The sequence below is a fragment of the Stegodyphus dumicola genome, chromosome 4, assembly GCF_044657685.1.
Source record: "Stegodyphus dumicola isolate Sdum_Otavi_A_Nest chromosome 4, ASM4465768v1".
NCBI lineage: Eukaryota > Metazoa > Arthropoda > Arachnida > Araneae > Eresidae > Stegodyphus > Stegodyphus dumicola.
Window position 1 is genome coordinate 248,929,324 of NC_140771.1, and position 20,113 is coordinate 248,949,436.

General features: G+C 30.8%; 1 protein-coding gene across 1 annotated transcript in view; it reads left to right on the forward strand.

Annotated features, from left to right (window-relative positions):
• Nucleotides 1-20,113, forward strand: part of mTor (serine/threonine-protein kinase Tor) — a 157,276-nt gene that overhangs the window by 136,324 nt on the left and 839 nt on the right. Inside the window, exons 49-57 of the mRNA XM_085816207.1 lie at nt 5,977-6,124; nt 6,789-6,911; nt 11,332-11,414; nt 11,725-11,872; nt 12,020-12,155; nt 12,667-12,732; nt 14,953-15,018; nt 18,152-18,229; nt 18,314-18,419. Of these exons, the coding sequence (XP_085672333.1) occupies nt 5,977-6,124; nt 6,789-6,911; nt 11,332-11,414; nt 11,725-11,872; nt 12,020-12,155; nt 12,667-12,732; nt 14,953-15,018; nt 18,152-18,229; nt 18,314-18,419 (954 nt within the window). The remainder of the gene's footprint in view (nt 1-5,976; nt 6,125-6,788; nt 6,912-11,331; nt 11,415-11,724; nt 11,873-12,019; nt 12,156-12,666; nt 12,733-14,952; nt 15,019-18,151; nt 18,230-18,313; nt 18,420-20,113) is intronic.

Here is a 20,113-nt window from a genome sequence, read left to right on the forward strand (position 1 = left end):
AAAATAAACATTCCTATTTGAGAAGCAAGCAAACGCCATTGTGAAGAGCAGTGGTTTCAAGCCGCGACCACCGAGCCTCTAGAGCAGTGTTTCCCAACCTTTTTTGTGCTATTGCCCCACCTAATCCTCTCTAAAATTCCTCTGCTCCCCTTAGCAAATGCATAATTTTTAATATACAAAAATTGAAATGTTCACGAAAGAAACTTGAAGTTTTAGGAAGAAATTTCTAAGGATTTAAATATCTACAGCAAAAATTCTTTATACAAGATTTAAAATGCACATCAATTTAAAAACATTTTACGTATATATCAATTACATTATTCTTTACTTTTTTATATATCTTACGTATATATCAATTACATTATTCTTTTAATAAAAAATGAAATTTTGAAAAATTTCGACATCTTGTAGAAAATTTGGAAATTTGAACATCCCTTGTCACCTTAAACTCTGGAAGAGTCCATTTTTGAATTGCCCCCCTTAATCTAATTGCCCCTCTGTGGGGTGTGTGTCCTACGTTGGGAAACACTGCTCTAGAGCATTGTGACACAATGCTGTAGTGGCGAAATGGTCGCGCCCTGAAACCACAAAGCAAATGCCATACATATAGAGGTTTTTTTTCATATATGCAGTTTAATTATTGCTATTTTTTATTGTTTATGATAGAAATCATGGTGTGTGATGAATAACTTTTGAAATTTAAAGTTGTTTTTATTAATAAAAGGAAGTTTTTTGTTACATTCAAAACAAATTTTAAAAGACATCCGATTTCAAGTACTAAGACCTAAAACATGCATAAATCTGCAGTCATTTTGTGTTATTTAGAGGTAAAAGATCAGTAATCAATTTATTTTCACTTAAAAATTTCGGAAAGAAGAGGAGAAAAAAATTCGAAAATTCGTGGTTTCAGGGCGCAACCACCGCTCGTCAAAGGGTTAATAATTTAATATACATATTATAGACTAAAGAAGCTAATGTATACACAATGAATTTCTTGTATGGGATATTAAATTATATGCATTTTAACCTTCATTTAAACTTATTTCCTCAAATTTTATGAGAGATATATGCACAGAATATTAAATTGTACATATTTTTTCTTGCATTTTATTTAAACTTATTTCCTCGAATTTCATTAGAGATATATTTCTTATTCAATTAATTCAGTTCTCACTCTGCGGCAAGGCAAAAATACATAAAAACTCCAAATACTATTTTCATTAAAAATTGAAAGCTGTAGGAAAACATAAAACACCAAATATAGTTAAAACAATTAAAAAAACAGTTTTTACAATTAAACTTACAGCTTCTACTCAATAACAAGCAATTCAGACAGCAGACAAGAAGACAGATTTGTCAATGCATAAAACTAAAAGTTTCCTCTTGGTCTCACTCTGCAAAAAGACACTGAAGGTGCAGAAATAATTAATTCATTAACCTGCTAAGTTTCAAATGTAAACAAATATGGTTGCTATGGTTTAAAAAAAATCTGATGTGTACACTACATGACTTCCTTGTACGGAATATTAAATTATACGCATTTTTTCTTGCGTTTCATTTAAACTTATTGGATTGAATTAAATCTACTTCGCCGGCAACACATAAACCACAATAGAATAAATGCATTCTTTAAAATTCACTCTGTTTATTTACCATAGTGACACTCTGGCGCTAGGTTCACTTAACAGTATTTTATTTCATTCAAATTATAACTCAGAATGCACAAAATTTAGATCATTTAAAGAATTATCTAATCCTTGCCACATGTTCTATTCAACTACTATAATAAATCTAGAACGATGTATAAAAGAAATTAAGCAAACAAAACAAAAAAGAAACAGTTTTTCACAGGCGATTGAGTATTTCTCATTCAATTAATTCAGTTCTAACTTTGCAACAAGGCAAAAATACATAAAAACTCAAAATATCTGTATTAAAAATTATGAAGCAAATCTGAAACACTTATTTCCTGGAAAAAATTCCATAAAGGATTGAACATGATTTAATTCACAATAATAAATGAAGGCGTTATCTTTGTTGTTGCGAAGCTAAGTTTCTCTAGATTGGCAACAAATCCACTATCCTGCTGTTTCAAATATAAACAAGCAATGGCCGCCATCAAAAAAATTATTAGGCTTAGTGGCACTTAAACAACTTTAAAATTGTTGATAATTCTAAAAATATTGCATACAGATTTACTAAAGGCATGAAAACCTTAACCGGAAGATCAGAACAACATAATTCAATCATTTTTAAAGCAAAAAATGTACAATTTACAAACATACAAGAGTAAAGAAACTGACATCATTGAGCCGGGTAACAGAGTGGATATATATATAAATATATTTATGTATGTTTGATGCGGCCGATTGCAACCAAAATACGAGGTGCACATCGACATGTTATAGCAGTCCTATATACAAAATTTCAACGTTCTGAGGCTACTTGTTTTTGAGTTATGCGAGATACATACATACATATGTTCGTACAGATGCCACGAAAAATTCTCTTCAGATTTCATTTTAAAGCAGTTTTATAATTTTTTTGGAGGAAAAGAGTGTTTTATTCTTTCCTTACGTACAGATATCACAGAAATACATTGTTAAATTGCATTCGATAGCGGTCAAAATGGATATTTTCGTTGAAATATGCTGCCTGAAACTTTTTGCGACTACAATACTTCCTTTTTACTTCGTACAAGGAAGTAAAAAGGCTTAGCTACACTTAAACAAGTTTTAAATTGTTCATAATTGTACAAATGTTGTATGCAGAGTAACCAAATGCATAAAAACCTCAACCAGAATATATGAACAGTGTAACTCAATCATTTATAAAGCAAAGATTGCTCAAATTTCCAACATATAAGAATAATTAAACAGCTCGCTGAGCCGAGTAACAGTGTGTGTGTGTATATATATATATATACTTTTAGTGAAGCCAATTGCAAGCAAAAAGGGAGGTGCAGAACTACATGTCATAGCAGTTCTATATGCAAAATTTCAATGTTCTGAGGCTACTCGTTTTTGAGTTGTGCAAGATATATATGTACGTACATATAACTATCTTGCATAATGTACGTACTTACAGATGCCATGGGGAAAAAAAAAAAAAAAAAAAAAACTCTTCTGAATCCATTTTAAATTGTTTTGGGAAAAGAGTTCTTTATTCTATTCTTACATACAGATCTCACACAAAAACCTTGTTAAATTGCATTCGATTGCATGCCAGTTTTGTAATTCATTTGGGGAAAAAGGTCCTTTATTTTGTTCTTACATACAGATGTCATCGTCGATGCAAAAACATCGTTAAATTGCATTCGATAGTGGTCAAATGGATATTTTCATTGAAATATGGTACCTGGAATTTTTTGTGATTACAGTTCTTCCTTTAGTTTGTACAAGGAAGTAAAAAGTAAAAAATTTCAAACTAACCTTTCAAGACTTTGGAAGGAAAAAATTAAAATTGGTTCTGTGTCTAAATTTTTAATAAAAACATTAGTTTTTTAAATGAATTTTTTTATGTATGTATTTTTAAATTGGAAAAAGTTTTTGAAAACAATTGAAATACATAAAAAAAGGAATACTCTGGTTGAACATCGGCAAGAGGAGGTAGATCAGACTTCAGTTGAACTCCATTTCTTAGGAAAGCCACGGCGTTTCTATTCATCCAAAATTAGTTGATGAACTGCTTTAAATTATTTTATTATTATTTTTCAGCTGAAAATTTTGAATGCCTCCTCTACATAGTTGCTTTATGAAACAATATAAAAATTAATAAAAATACCACAAAAACACAAATTTAAATGAAATATACTTGTGTTAGCTTTATTTGGACACACAAATATTAATTGCAAGTTAAAATATACAATTTACTAAAATAAAAATTCAAATTTAAAGGTAATAATTTGCAAAGTCTAGAGCTTGAGTTTGTGTAAATTATATTCTAAATACAGTTCTGAGTCCATTTGAAGGTAGTTAACATAAATAATTACACCATTGGACATTAATTAAAGACTTAAATTCAATAAACTTATTTTTTAGCTTTATGGGCGGTATATATGTTAATACTTTTATTGTAAAAAATACAATAATAGCTTTTTTTGTGAGGGCAAATTTAAAAATTTTTCTGGTTTAAATTTTATCAAAATTGAAAATTCTGCTGTTAATCTTTTAATTAAGGAAAGTAAGAATATATATGGTTATGTAATTTTTACAGTACAGATAAGCATGTAACAATTGTTGCATAAACGGACAAGGTTATAAATTAATATTAAAAATCGAATTTCGAATTCGCAGCTTGTTTTTTTTTTTTTTTTTTTTTAAATGCATTTATAATTTCTATATAATTTGGCTTTCTGTCTGATTGTTAGATAAGCTTTTAAAACCATATGTTAGTCTTATTCCTTTTATGTATCTGGACCAGAGATTCTCAGCACTTTTCTTAAGTCGACCTCTTTTGAAAGAATGTTTTTTTTTTTTTTTTTTTTTTTTCATCGGCTCCCTTACATTTTTCTCTCTCATATATGGCATATAATATATACATAATCATAATACAGATAATTACACATAAGTAATGTAAAAATAACAGATTAAGAATATGTATAAAAGTCTTGGGAAAAATAATGTGTTATATTTATATTTATTTTTTCTATAATTATTAATTTTACAATTATAAATCAGTTTTCAGAAACAAAAATCACAGATTCTAATTGCACAAAAGTTCAATTTTTGTCAAAGGGATGGTTGTGTTTGATGTATTGATGCAAATTTTTAAAATCGTTGGCATAAAATTGCTATCTTAATTCCCCTTATTCAAAAATTTTCAAACTGTTTTTTGTTTTGCATTCTTAATTTTTTGTGGGGGGGGGTGGAGATGTTTTCCTGTGTTCTTGTTCCTTACTTTCTTTATATTGTACTTATAGCACAAAAAATTTATATAAATTCAGGTATACTAAAAATAATGCACCAAGAAGGAAGAAAGGTACAATTGCAAAATTTCACAAATAAGTATAGTGACGATCACGTTCCAATTCTAGGAAAAATTTTGTAAGAATGCCAGGTAGACATGTGTGAAGACATTTCTCACAATTAAGGGAGTTTGAGAGGAGCCTGATCATTGGCATGAAAACTGTAAGCTAGTCGATGCAACGTGTTGCTCGACAGGTCAGTCAGTCACTTGGAGTGTGCTGCTAGAAATGTTGGCAGCAGTGGACATGAAATAGCACCCACATGTGGAGAATCGGGTGTGCAACGACCATGATGATGATGAGGCAAGGATTAAAGGACCATGTGGCAAGTGCTGATGGATCCTTCAGCGACTCGTTCCATGATACAATTAAATGTAGGGATGCCAGGTGTTCCACAAACCATTTTCTGGACACCTTGTGGAAGTGAACCTGTAATGCAAGTGCCCTTTTTATGTACTGCCTTTAACACCGAAACGTCAAGGACTTCATGTATGGTGGTGCCAAGCCAGAGTGCTATGGAATGCCATAGATTGGAAAAATGAAGTGTTTAATAATGAATCCTGGCTTGTTTTGGGGACAGATGATAGCCATGTACGGATGTGAAGGCACCCTAGTGAGTGGCACAGTTTCACCCATGCTGTCACACGACACACTGATTAAATTGATCGTTGTGACACACCCATGCTGTCACACAATACACTGATAAATATATATATTTAATCATGGGATCTTGATAATGCTGACGAACTGTTTTTGCATATTTGACTATCATCCCCTTGATCATCATCGCCCCCTTTCAAATTTCTTTGGTGCCCCTCGTTGGCAATCCCTGATCTAGATTATACTGAACTTGATTAAAATGTTGAGCTGTTCAATTGCTTGAACAATTTTGTTAGTTATACTGGCTCAGATAGTTGAAAATAGCTGAGATTATGTTTTCTTATGTGGTTATAACTTTATCTCTTGAGAAGTTTTAATTTAAATAATTATTTTTATTTGTTTATTTTCAGTATCCAGAGATACTCAGTTATTCCATTGTCTACCAATAGTGGCCTTATTGGATGGGTTCCTCACTGTGATACTTTACACACTTTAATCAGAGACTATAGAGAAAAAAAGAAAATTTTATTGAACATTGAGCATCGTATAATGTTGAGGGTAAGTTGAAGTTTGTTAAAATCTGTTTATAATTACATTAATATTTTAAGCATTTTCAAAGGGAATTGTTAAAAAAGAACATGTTTCTAGCTAGCCATCATTTGTAATTTAGGTCATTAAACAAGTTTGTATTATGTACATTTTTCTGCTTTGAAAATTAATATGTGAAGCAAATAGCTATAATATGAGGGCAGTTTTTACTGATTTTTATTTTTAATGTTTATTATTTATGTATTTATTTTAAAGTAGAACTGAAGAGGATGTATAAATAGAAGTGTGATTTTACATAAGGACTCTGTAAATGTGACTGTTAAGTGCTGAAGTTAATCTCAAAATACAATACATATTTTGTTTATGAATTTTTCAGAAATATATACTAACTAGCAAAAATTATTAAAATCAATTGTGTATTTACAGTTTGTCTTCAACAGATTAATTTCAGAATTTCTTCCCTGTGCTGATTTCATTCTTTATAAATTGTCATTTTTATTTGGTCAATTTCATTATCTTTTCACAAGATATTTTAGTTTTGCTTTTGACTGTCCCTGTTAAAGATTATTTTTCTTTTTTATGTATTAATGCATGAGTATCTTATAGAATCTTAAGAATAATTTACTACGTGTTGATTAACTTATAACTCAACAAGTGTTTAATAAAATTTTAGATGGCACCTGATTATGATCATTTGACATTAATGCAAAAAGTTGAGGTATTTGAACATGCTCTAAAGAACACAAATGGAGATGATTTAGCTAAACTTTTGTGGTTAAAAAGTCCAAATTCAGAAGTAAGTCATTTGTATATTTTTACAATTTGATATATTTGTATGACATAATTATTTTCAAAAGTTGTATGTAATGCAGGAGTATTGATTTGTATTATGAAATGAATATAAACACTGAATATCCAATAATAGCTTATAGTTTTGCTGTTACCGGAAAAAAATTCAGAATTTCAGACATTAACTGAATTCTCTGGCTATTTCTTCTGTTCTTCACATGACATCTGAGGTGTGGTAAAGAATAAAGAGAAGCATTAATAAGATCTTAAGTTTTTAACTTCAATTTTTTATGAATTTCAAAACTTTCCATATGTAAAGTGAGCTTACGTTGGAAAAGCATTTTAATTAAAACAAAATATCAGAATATGGAATCAATAATTTATCATTTTATAACTCACTCTTATTTTTCATAGCATAAAAATTTCACTAGTAAATATTTAATTCATAATTTTAAAGCAAGATGTTTTTTGAGAAATTTTCTTAGCTGCTAATACTAATCAAACAGGCCTTTATTGAATAAGAATATATGTATTGAAATGCACCATGAAACTTTTAAATAAAGCTTTGTAATATGATTTCTGATCTCTCTCTAAAGTACGAGGGATACAAAACTGGCTTTTACTTCATCCCATTATTTTTGCTTTAGGAATTGTTTTGCATCCATTGGCTATATGTTTAGTCACAAATTTTACAGTTATTCTTGCATTTTAAGAACTCCTATGGATAACTCCTATGGTTACTTCCCCCCCCAATGCACTTCTTATAATTCCTTTGTATTTGCTTTTAATGTAATGTATATTAAAAAAATCTTAAAGTAGATCTGCATTTTCAAATAAAAACCTGTATTGTAGATATTGAGATAATGACACTTTCACTGAATTGAATGCATTTTGTTTTAGAAACATTTACTGTTATAAAAAACATAAGGATTGTTCATACAAAATCTGTTGCTATTGATATTGATCTACATTTGTTGTGAACTCAAAATTATTTAGAAAATTTGCCTTCCTTCTTTTATAAGGTTTACTAATTAATAACATCTTCTCCACTTTTGGAGAAAGTTTAAAGAATATTTAAACAATTCAATAATTAATAAATTCTGTTTGTTTCAGTATTCAATTTGCTTTTAAATTTGTCTTTATTTTCTTTTGACTAAAGAAATCCAATCACAAGTAATGAAATCTGTTTTGACTTGATTTAATAATAATATGGTGTATAAGAAGCCTTTCTCATTTTACTGTCATTACCCGATCCTGTTTCTTCAAATTTTGTTTTCATTTTCCAAAGGTTTTAGCATTCATAGGACCTCTTCGAATCCTCTTCAAAGTCCAAAATTTCTGTAGAGCAGCTACTGCAGAATTAATGCTGTAGTAAAATAATTTTATTAACAAACTGCAATAAGATCATAAACATATTATCATTGAGAGCAGCAGGCACATTGAAAATAAAATCCCTGAGAATGTTCTAGTTTTTATAACAGCTGCTGCTTGATATTAACAAAAATTTACATTTTTACTGCAGGTTTTTAAAAGTAAAATGCCCTCGAGTGACGCTAACTGTAACTATTTTTTTGCTGAAATCCATTCCCATACTCATCATCTGCCACAAAATTCTGTTCTTATTGACTGAATACTTTCCACAGTTTTATGAATTCAGGTACTGAAAATGCTTAGTACCACTGCATAGAGCACCTTAAGAAATCCAGAAAAACAGATTCTTGATTTGTCTCTTTTGCCCTCTAGCAGTGTTATAACAAACAAGAATTTGAGAGAGAACCAGCCAAAGAGAAAGCTCAATAGCTATCTGTTTGATTTGATTAATGCTATTGAAGAATTGATTCATGCTGATCATCTTACATGTTTCTGTGCATATAAACTCTCACTGATGCTCTTATATGCACATGTTGCATTTAACATGCATTGCATGTGCATATAAACTCTCACTGATCACTTAGGTGTACTACATAGCAAACATTTAAGTCATTCGAATTCCTTAAACAGTCTACGTAATTTTGATAACATGGTTTATGAGGAAATTAACAATATTTTTGCTCATTTTGAATACATTATCTGACATGGAACCTAAATAGTCAACTTCTCAACCAATATGCTACTTCTAAAGAAGAACCAAGAAAAGATTGTCTTACGTTCCATCAAATTCATTTGCAGCTCCAGAACAGTGAATGTAAGATAGACTAATTTTGGGAGACTGTTGACTTTCTTGGCTATGTTGATTTTAAATCTGGTGCAAATGGTAACCAAGAACTTGTTGACATTGGTGGTGACAGTGGCATCCATCCATTCATTATCCTTTTTGTAGAGGGCTTTCCTCATTCATTCAACCATTCATTTTTTTTTTTTTTTTTTCCTTTTATCCGTGCAAGAATGGACTTTGTAAAATATGTTATTGATGTTATCTTTTTATCTTTCTTCTTTAGTTGCATTACAGCCTATCGCATGTCAAGGCCGTCTCAACAAGCTTCCTCCAACGGATTCAATTAGTCGCTATGGTCCACCAGCGATTGATTTTTAAAGTCCTGAGATTATCCATCTTTTGCAAGGTCTTCCTTTTTTCCTGGTACCCTCTACATTTGTAAAGATCACCTTTTTAACAGGGTTCAAGCTGTCACATCTAAAAATATATCCAAGCTGCCCGATACAATAAGATTTGAGGACTTGGACAATATTAGGTTGTTTGTATCTTCTATATATTTCATGGTTAAACAAAATTCTCCATCTATTATCTGTAATTGGGCTATATATTTTTTTGCAGTATTTTTCTTTCAAAAATTAGAAGTCTTTCTTCATCTGTTTTTGTTAATGGCCAACATTCACTACCATTTAATACAACAGGTCTGATAATAGGATACAGTAGGACAATTATTTATAGACAAACATCAAATATGTTATATTATTGTATAATTCAATGACAGTATGTTTTACATGTAATTATTATTGTTCTCATATGATTTAAATTATGCTTATATAATCATTTTTAAAATTTCAATAAATAGAAGTATTTTATATCAGTGCACTCCATTTTGCTAACAACAAATGGTAAAAGTTATTATATATTTAAGCATAACTTTGTCTTTCCTTGTTATATGCTTCTCAAATCATCATTAATCATCACCTTAAATAACTCAATAGTATTACTTTCAAAACTATTTTCAGTTCAGTTATATGTATCTTTTTGTGAATATTGACTGCTTCTTTTAACCCTTTGTGGCTCAGTGTTCTACTAATTGAATCCACCCAAATTGAATCACTTCTGAAACCTTTAAATTCAACCGTAAATAGATAAAAATGCCTTTATAATATACTTTGAACTTTTCTTTTTAAACAGTAGATAGCAGCATATCACAAAGAGACACAGAATTTTCATTTATTATGTGTTATTAAAAATTCACTTTTTTTCAAGTGAATTTTCAAATTTATTCACTCTATTTTTTTAGTGATATAAAAAATTTTATTTGGAAAAAAAATTAGGCATAATTTTGCTGGCTGTACTCCAAATTATCTGTTCTATATTTTTTTTTAATCTTTCAGACAAAAACCATATGCAGAATGATTGAATAAACCTGGGTGTTCCATTAGCGGGAACACCGCACCATTAGCGATCTCATGTTGTTACGAATCAGAACATCTGTGCTTAGGAGAGAACATCCGCTGTTTACGTTGCTTTGGGGGGGGATGAATTCAAACAAAGCAGTATTGAGGGGTGAGGTGTGTTTTGTGTTATGAAAGCCCTAATATTGGCATCTCAAATTTTTTGGGCGGGAATTTTATTAGTAGCTTGACACATCTTTACTTAGCGTGAATTTTTTGCTGTCGCATTTTAGTCTCATTCCCATTTATTTTCAATAATTGTGTAGATATTTTTCATGTCTGTATATATTATAGGCTTGTTTTTTTTATTTTTAATATTAATCGCAGTTAATTTTTTTTATTATTAATTTTCCATAAATGGCGCGGAGAGGTCTAACTCTTTCCGAAAATTTGTAAATATTTTTTTATATAGGACTTGTGTATATAGATATTTATCTCATTTATCCGTATATATTCAAGAATATTGTGTATATCCAGGAAACCATGTATACAGCCATAATACAGAGTTTTTTCATTCCTATACAAACGCTTCTACTCATTTTCATGCTTCACTGCAATGCTCGCTTAGTCGCTCTTTTAAAAGCTCTAGCGGCGCAGTGTTCCACCTCATGGAACACCCACAGAATTAAAATGGTAAGTGCAATTTTTACAAAATTTTCCCTGTATACTCCCCTTTAGGACTAAATAGACTGCATACGACTTTTTTGTTGAAATTCCGACGTTAACGTATAGCGCGTCGCAAAGGGTTAATGGTAGGAGCTTATACTAATAGCAGTAAAATTTGTATGCTTAAATTTATAGGTAATGTTTTTTAACAGGTATGGTTTGATCGGCGAACAAATTATACACGTTCTCTTGCTGTGATGTCTATGGTTGGATATGTGTTAGGTTTAGGAGATAGGTATGTGTATTTGGCAATGTATTATTCTTACGTTAGATTTCTTCATTTATTTTTTCTATAAAATGATAATTCAAATTTTATTTCCCCCTCTTTTCTGTTTGTATATATGATAATATAATAAAGTAAGTTACTTGTGTTATATACTTATTACTTGTGTTATATATGACTTTTATACAATGTACTTCTGTTGTAGATGAAATGTTATGTTTTTTAATAATTTGTTTCTTTGGGCATGTTGCAGATGGTTGCTAGTTTGATATGTTAATCCCTCATTAATATTTATTTTAATGTGAATAAAAATATATTTTAGACATCCATCTAATTTAATGTTGGACCGATTAAGTGGAAAAATACTGCATATTGACTTTGGGGATTGTTTTGAAGTTGCTATGACCAGAGAGAAATTCCCAGAAAAGATTCCTTTTCGACTCACTAGGATGCTAATTCATGCGATGGAGGTACTTGAGAAATTTTCAGCGATTCCTAAAACATACAGAAATGTGATTAGTTATAATTTATATGGTTTACTGAGCAAAATTTCAAAATTTTGCTGAGAGAAAGAAGTGCTATTTTTTGTTTTAATACTTCCATAACTTGCTTTTTAGGTTACTGGCATAGAAGGAACATACAGGAAAACTTGTCAGAAAGTAATGAAAGTCTTGCGTGAAAATAAAGACAGCCTTATGGCTGTTTTAGAAGCATTTGTATATGATCCTCTTCTAAACTGGAGACTTATCGATGGTAAGAAACATTTTTTAATTTTATTTATTTATTTATTTATTTTTTAGGTGAAGATTTTTATGGAATTTCTAGAAATGAATATTTCTTGCTTTAAGTAATAAATTTTTGTGTCCTTTTAAATTGTGTTAATTGTATATATAGTATGCAAAATTCCATTTTTTTAATGAATTAAATATTAATGTAAAAATTATTGTGTTTTATGTATTTAATATCTTCATGAAATAGACTTTACTTAATTGTGTTTGTGATACTTTTAGAAATAACAGTTTAGTTAAATCTTTAATAAATTTAATATCATTGTATTAATATAATTAATACATTGTATCGAAAAAAATGCTTTAACTGTACTGTAGAAATTTGTCAGTTATAAAATATTAATTATCTACTCAATGCAATAAAGTCCTGAAATTTCTCTTTCAAGGGACAAGAAATTTTGATGATATAAGTAAATGTAATGGAACTAACCTCAAAATAGCATTTAATATGTATATTCAATATTTTCTAATTTTAGCTCAACCAAAAGGTAAGCATTCAAAAAATCGGAGTGAATCAGCATCATCTATTCATGATCAAGGTGGTAAGTGAGATGTTTTCCTCCCCTTCTTCTTCAGATTTATATTAGATGTTTGAAATAAACTGAAAATGCTGTACTGCTTAAAAATTTTTAATATTTGATTAAGCATGACCCCTCCTTCAATTTTTTTGTTTGTTTGTTTTTCTGCTACATTAATATTTACTTGCCATTATTCAGAAAAAAATTCCTTAGTTTTGTACTGATAAACCAGATTATAAATAAATTATTTCATAAGTTTAGTTTATTTTTAAAATACAGTGACATAAATGGATTATGAATTCATTTCAAGAAAATAAGAATTTTTAATGTTTAAAAATTCTGCAAACTTTTAAGTTTAATTTTTGTATTCAATGTACTTCTCTTTATTACTGTTTTCCTTTAAATGTTCAAACTCTTTAAAAGGATTTCATGATCAATTTAATGGAATTAAACTCTGAAAGAGAAGTAAATTGAAAATAATAAGAATAGTGCTTCAAATATATTTAGATACTTTGAATCTGTTCTTATGCTTTTCAAAAGAATGTTTGTGGTAATTATTAAATAACTGTATTTGCATTATTTCCTTGCCCTTTTTTTAAATTAAGTAATTCAGATTAAGGAGAGCACATGTACTTAAATAAATTTTCACCCAAATTTTGCATAATTATTAAGGATCTTAAAATGAGCATATTTAGGAAGACAGACATAAGCAAGACAACCAAGACTGAAGTTTGAATTAACATGTATATCAAAGTTCCACAATCTTTTACAAATTTCATTTTAATGTACAAGTGCAGCAATCATTCAGTTTGAATCCTGCTGTTAAAATCTTTTATTGTTTCACAAGAAAAATATTTCAAAGAAAATAACTAAGTCATCAGGAGTGGAAATACACTATTATACTTTTATTTAAAAATTTATTTGCATTCGATGGAATGAAGTGATGACTAACATTGAATTTGATTTAAAAATAATGAAAGCTTAGTAGTAAGACAGAAAGACTGAACAGAGATTTGAATTCTGAAATGACAATAATAGCAGGCTGCAAAATTCTCTTTTCAAATATCTGGATTTCCTCATCTGATCACCTTGCCAGTGGCTAAGTGGTTCAGTTCACTGAATAGTAGTTCAACATCGGTAATCTTCTTATATGCTACTGGCAGCTTTAATGTTCCAGTAGCAAATCAAATAAAGAAAAATACGGAAAACTATTTAAACCTTAAAATAATTATACTTAGAAATTCAAGGAAGAAGGGTAAAACATAACTTTAATTCAGTGAAAACATAAACAATAATAATACCCATAGCAAATAAAAATCAAATACCAAAATTTCTCTTTCATTAATATGTGTTAGATGTCAATAACATGCCACCCAGACGTTAGACCCAGTGGTTAGAGGAGCCTACTGTGGTACCGAATGGCCCGGTTCGAATCCTAGAGAAGGCATGGATGTTTGTAAATGTATAGTGTCTTTGCGGCATGGGGACACTCCAAATGTATGGCCAGCCAAAAGTCCTCTCATTTGGATTGATGGTAGGGGGAGAGAGGTGGCAGACCCTCGGACCATCCCCTGGGATGGTCTTTCTCAAAATTTGACTAGAAGTTGAAGTCCAACCTCCTTGAGGCTGTAGCAACCATTCTTTCATGAAATTCACAGATGAGATAACAACATCAAAACCAAAAGCATTCAGAACAGGCTGAAAATATTCCAATATTCATCGAGTCTTCAAACTGAAAGGTATGATTTTTCATTTAGTGGGCCAGTCGACAGCTAAATAGTTAAAACTATAAGGCATTGCTAAGTTACCTCAAGTTTTATTTTTGTCATATGGCATGAGCACTCAAATTGGTTTTTCTCATGTGCACCCTAAATTCACATCAGTTTCTTGCAGAAATGATCCCTCTTTAGGCAATCCCACTTAATGATCCAAACAGACTGCAATTGACCGTGGAGAGCTTTAGAAGGTACTTGATCATGTGGACACATGAGATCAGGTCAATATAAGTATCCCTTACTATTTATGTCAAAAAGAAAAAAGAAAAAATTAGCCTTGAAAAAAAAGTGTTTTAAGTTATGAAAAATACAAACATTCTACATGAATTTATTTAAAAAAATCAGCAATTTATAAGCCGTAATTTAATTATAATTCTAAAAATTGGTTTATTCATTTAAGAATAATTTGCACTTTCTGTTTCAGATTTTAGTCTCCACAGATAATTAAGTTTTAAAAAATCTTTCTTAGATATGTTAGAAGAAGTGGATGTGCAATCACAAGTTGAAACAAAAACAGCAGATGCGTCCATAAATGGTAATGTTTTTGTAAATCTTAAATGTAATACTGAACAGTTAAAAAAATTGTTTTCTCTCTCTTTTCCCATGTTTTTAATACTTGATGTTGTGCGAATATGATGAAAAGATTGAAATTGATGGTTATGAAATTTATATTCATTAAAATTATTATTAGAAATTTATATTCTAAGCATAAAATATTTGATGTAGTAACAAAAAGACAAATTAATGGCAATAAAATGTATGTTATTTAAAAATCAACTTTTATACAATAATGATAAAATATACAAATAAATTTCACATTTAAAATTAAAGCATATATTACTATTTTATGTCTAGTAAATTTTCTTTGTTTAAAGTTTCTGTTGATACTGAAGTTTTAATTAAATTCCAATAATAATATTTTTTTAAAATTTTGATTAACTTGAATTTCAGTAAAAAGTCTTGTATTGGTAAATGAACAGGAATAACTCTCATTCGTTTGCTGAACTTAGTTATTTATTTTATTTTTGATAAATATTTGATATTAATAAATGTCTACAGTAGATAAAGACAGTTCAGATCAAGTAAAATTCAATAAAAATTCTGCTGGAAATCATTAGGGGTGGGAGAATGGAATTTGAACAATTTATGTTTCAATATAACTCAAATTTCATATATTGCTGAAAAACACTTTCTCTAGGAAAGGCTAAAAACGTAAAACCAGTAAATTCTGTGATCTGCCAGGAGACTGGGCACTGTAGCAAAAAACCAGGAGTTTTCTAGTAAAATCATAGCTGCCAACTCTTTGGGTTTTATTGGGAGGGTTGGCAGCTATGCAGTTGTGATGGGGATCGTTCATTGCCTCTTTTTACAACACGAGTACTTCTCTTTTTAATTTTATTACATAATTCAGCAGCATTTAACCTGACTACTTAAAATTTTGTCATATTTCATCGTATTTTGTACTGTATAGATGCTACTCACTTTACAAATGAGTTACTTTCAAAATGACCATTTGTTCCATGAATTGGTTCAAAGCATTTTTAGGTTCACTTGTAGGGTTTACCTTAGATTGCATGACAAATTATTTTAAGTTTGGTATCTTTTCTAAACCTCTCATTCCTCGCTTTTGGGTATTTAATATCACCAGGTAGGTTGTTGAGTCAGCCTAGTTCCCTCTAACTAAATTGTTCATTTAGCCCTACTATTTATCTTTGAATTTATGGTTAAATTATTCTGAAGTTTCACCGAAAGCCTCCAGTGTTATTGTAAGATTTTATTTAACCTTTCTTCTGTGCTAGCATTGTTCATGCCTGTGTGAGAGGTCGTCAGGTTTCCTAGTAAGATCATTTTACCTTACGATAGCGAAGAGAATAAGATCTTACTAGGCATACCTCCTAATGATGTTTGTGAAATAAAAGCTATAAATACTATTAGAAACAACTGAAAATACAAACACAAATAAATGATAAATTTTAAATAACTGTGCACTATAACTAAGTAAAGAATTACTTTATTATACGTTACATACCTTGGATTACTACAAGGTATAAAGTGTACTACTACAGTATATATTACTTGTATGTTACATCTCTCACTTATCCTCTGAAGACTCACCGACAAGTAAATGGAACATTTGTGATGAGGAGATTGCATGAGGTGCCGTGTTAGATGGGCTAGCAGTATCAATTTATAAAATGCCTTTTTTTTTTAAAAACTGTTTGAATCGCAAGCAGCACGATTGCACTGTTGAGATTTTATATTGAGAAAACCCAATACATTTCAAACACTGTGGACAAAATGAGAAACACTTATGCAAGAATATGTCCGATCGCTTTGCAAACTGCAAAGATGTGATGGAGCGATGAGAATTGTGTTACCCAACAAATACAAGAAGCGCTATTGCTCCGATTGGGATTCATCGATGTAAAATAAACAAAATGCTATCGCGCCACGTGATATTGATATTTCTCGCTATAAAATAAACCGTGCTATTGCGCTGTTTGGGTCTTTTCATACTCATTTAGAGAAAGTGCACTTGCACTGTTTGGGATTCTTCGACAGTGTTTTTTCAATACCCCCAGGACTCAAACAGTTAAAAAAATAATTGTTCTGCTCCTCAACTAGTATAGTGGTTAGTGTCGCTAATTGCTGTACCGAAGGGCCTGGGTTCAAATCCCGGAGAAAGCATGAATGTTTGTAAATGTATAGTGTCTGTGTTGCATGGGGGGCACTCTGAATATGTGATGAGCCAAGAGTTCACTCGAGAGGTTGGTAGTAGGGGAAGAGGGGTGGGAGAGCCTTGGACCTGTTTCCCCGGAGTGCTCTCCATCAAAATTGGGGGTGGAGAACTGAGTTAAAATGCACTGTCACCTGTAAGGTGCTCGATGTTGTTGCTTGATGCTCGCGGCGCGCAATAAATTGGAAGTTGATCTGTCAGCACTATCCTTATCTTCAGGGCAGATGTTTTTATTTTATTTGGCTTATAATTCCTTACTAAATGTAGTATTTCATCTTGATGTACCACGTCTTTGATATGATTTAAACCAAATTCCTCGTCATTATAATTCACTTCCGATAGTGAAGAAAGTGACAGAGAGGTTATTGAAAATGAAAAAATTTCGATTGACAAATTAGTCGGTATTCTCGACACAGCAATTATAGGACTTGAACAGCGGAACTTTGTAACTGAACAAGAAGTTATGTCTGTTCATAGAATTAAAGAGAAAGTATTATCACATAAAACAAAACAACTTACATTGAAAGAAATGTTTAATAAAGTAAACAAATAAATATTAAGCTTTTTTTTTTTTTTTTTTTTTTTTTTTTTTGTAAATTTTGATACCCTTTAGATCATAATTGTTCTTTATTTCATAAATTACGGTTTCATATTTTTAATTTTATAATTTATGCATGCCATCTTACCAGATTTAAACTGATGATCTATAATCAAGAAAAATCGATAATCCAGAATCGCCGAAGTCCCAACGAGTCCGGATTAACGACTTTTGACTGTATAATAAATTATTGTAGATACACTTTGTAGTACTTTTCCTTCCTCACAAAAAATATTGTGTTTATCTAATCTAAAATCTAAATTTCTTCAAAATGCATATAATCAGGTACATTTATGTGTTATACTGTGTCTTAAATGTGTTATAAATTTTTAGATTCTGGATTTAGTCAGCCTGAAGCAATGAATGAAAAAGCTGTCCAAGTTGTTAACAGAGTTCGAGATAAACTTACAGGTATAACATATTCTGCAATACAGTACTTTCAGTAAATGAAAGAGCACCTTAGCACATTTTTAACGTCTTTCTTTTATTTAAAAGGTAGGGATTTTGATCCTGATAAGCCATTAGAAGTAGAAGAGCAAGTAGCTTTACTCATTAAACAGGCCACCTCACATGAGAACTTGTGCCAAAGCTATATAGGCTGGTAAGCTCTTTAAGATTAATTTAATTTCTCATATGTATTTATTAAATTGGAAGAGGGAGTATAAAAATAAAAACTTAAGAATAATTGTCAGTGGGAATTTTTACTACTAAAGTATTGAATTTTATGTTTTTTTAATGCACAGTTATTCAAGGTATATTCACCCATGAATTTTTCGATTGAGTACAAATTCATCCCTTGGTTTTTTGGAAGAATACTGCTTTGTAAAATTATGCTATAGAAAAATGTTTAGTAAACTCATTGGTCTTCTCCTTTTGAGCAAAGGTTGAAATTTTTAACTCCTTTAGCATTGTAAATTTCCCTCCCCCCTGTTATCTCATCTATGGTTTGCAAACTGGGTTGCTGTATCAATGTGGATTTCAGCTGGAAACAGGTAAAAGTCACATTGTACTAAAATTTAGCAAGTTAATGATACAGCACTTTGATATCATCTGTAAGAAACTACTTTGACAGAATAATATGCACCTGTATTGACATAGAGGTAATTTTATGTGTTTTTCTTTCACAACTTTGATATCTTTTTCTTTACTCATTTTGTAATAGCTTGGCAAAAACCTCACAGTAATATTGTCAAAGGTGCCAACTACCAAACACAAAATTAGAGAATTTAAAAATTACATTTAAATTAATCAGTCAAGCAGAGTAAAATATGTACAAAAAGCCTAACTTTGTATGTATGTAACCCTATTTAATATGTATAAAATAAATTCTGTAGCTATATTAAGTGAACTACCATATTGGACGGAATATAAGGTGCTTTGCGAGAATAAAAGAGCTTGCATTATAGGAAAGTCTTACACAAGCTTGATTTATTAAAATGTTCCGTAACAAAAATATTTAGATGGTTTAAATATTACACCTTCTGTTCAATATAGATGAATGTGTTTCTTAATGTAAAAATAAGTAATTAAATAATAATAAATAATGTAAAATAAGTAATAAATAATCAAACTATTTTTTTTTTAAATGCTGAGCTGCATATATAAAAATAATGAGGTTTTCAGGAAAATACAAGGTAACTAAAAAGTTCTTGCCATTTTGAACAGTCAGAAAGAAAGTCATAATACAATAATCACTAATCCTCAAAGTAATCACATCAGCATCCAGTGCTGTTTGCCAACTTATGGCTAGCTGTGCGATGCCATCACGATGAAGCTCGGGAGTCTTGGACACAAAGAACAAAGAGGGCCTTTTCTAGGTCTGGCCAGTTGTTGAATGATTTCCCACAAAGATGGTTTGTCCAGGGAATGGAAAACGTGATAGTCTGGGGGGAGTCTGGTGGATTGGGTAGGGTCTCCCAGCCCAGTCGCTGGATGGTGTCCCTGGCCTCCCGAGCCACATCATGGAGGAGTACACCCTTACGATTGACCAATGTTGGCTCTTTGTGCATGAGTGCTTGATGAACACATTCCATTCTGTGAGTACAGGCCTGCCGTGATGGTTTGGCCCACTGGCAGGAGCTCATAATGTAGCACTTGCCAATTAGTTCACCAGATACAGAGCATAATCTTGGGGAGTAAAGGTCTCGCAGTGTGAGGCACAGGGTCCTGTTGTGACAGCCAATGTCTGGAATGCCTGGGTGTGTCGTACTGGACTCACTTCTCATCGCTGGTGAGTACTCGATCAAATATGGATGCATTGCAGTGCTGAGTGAGCAATGACAGACAGCGACACAC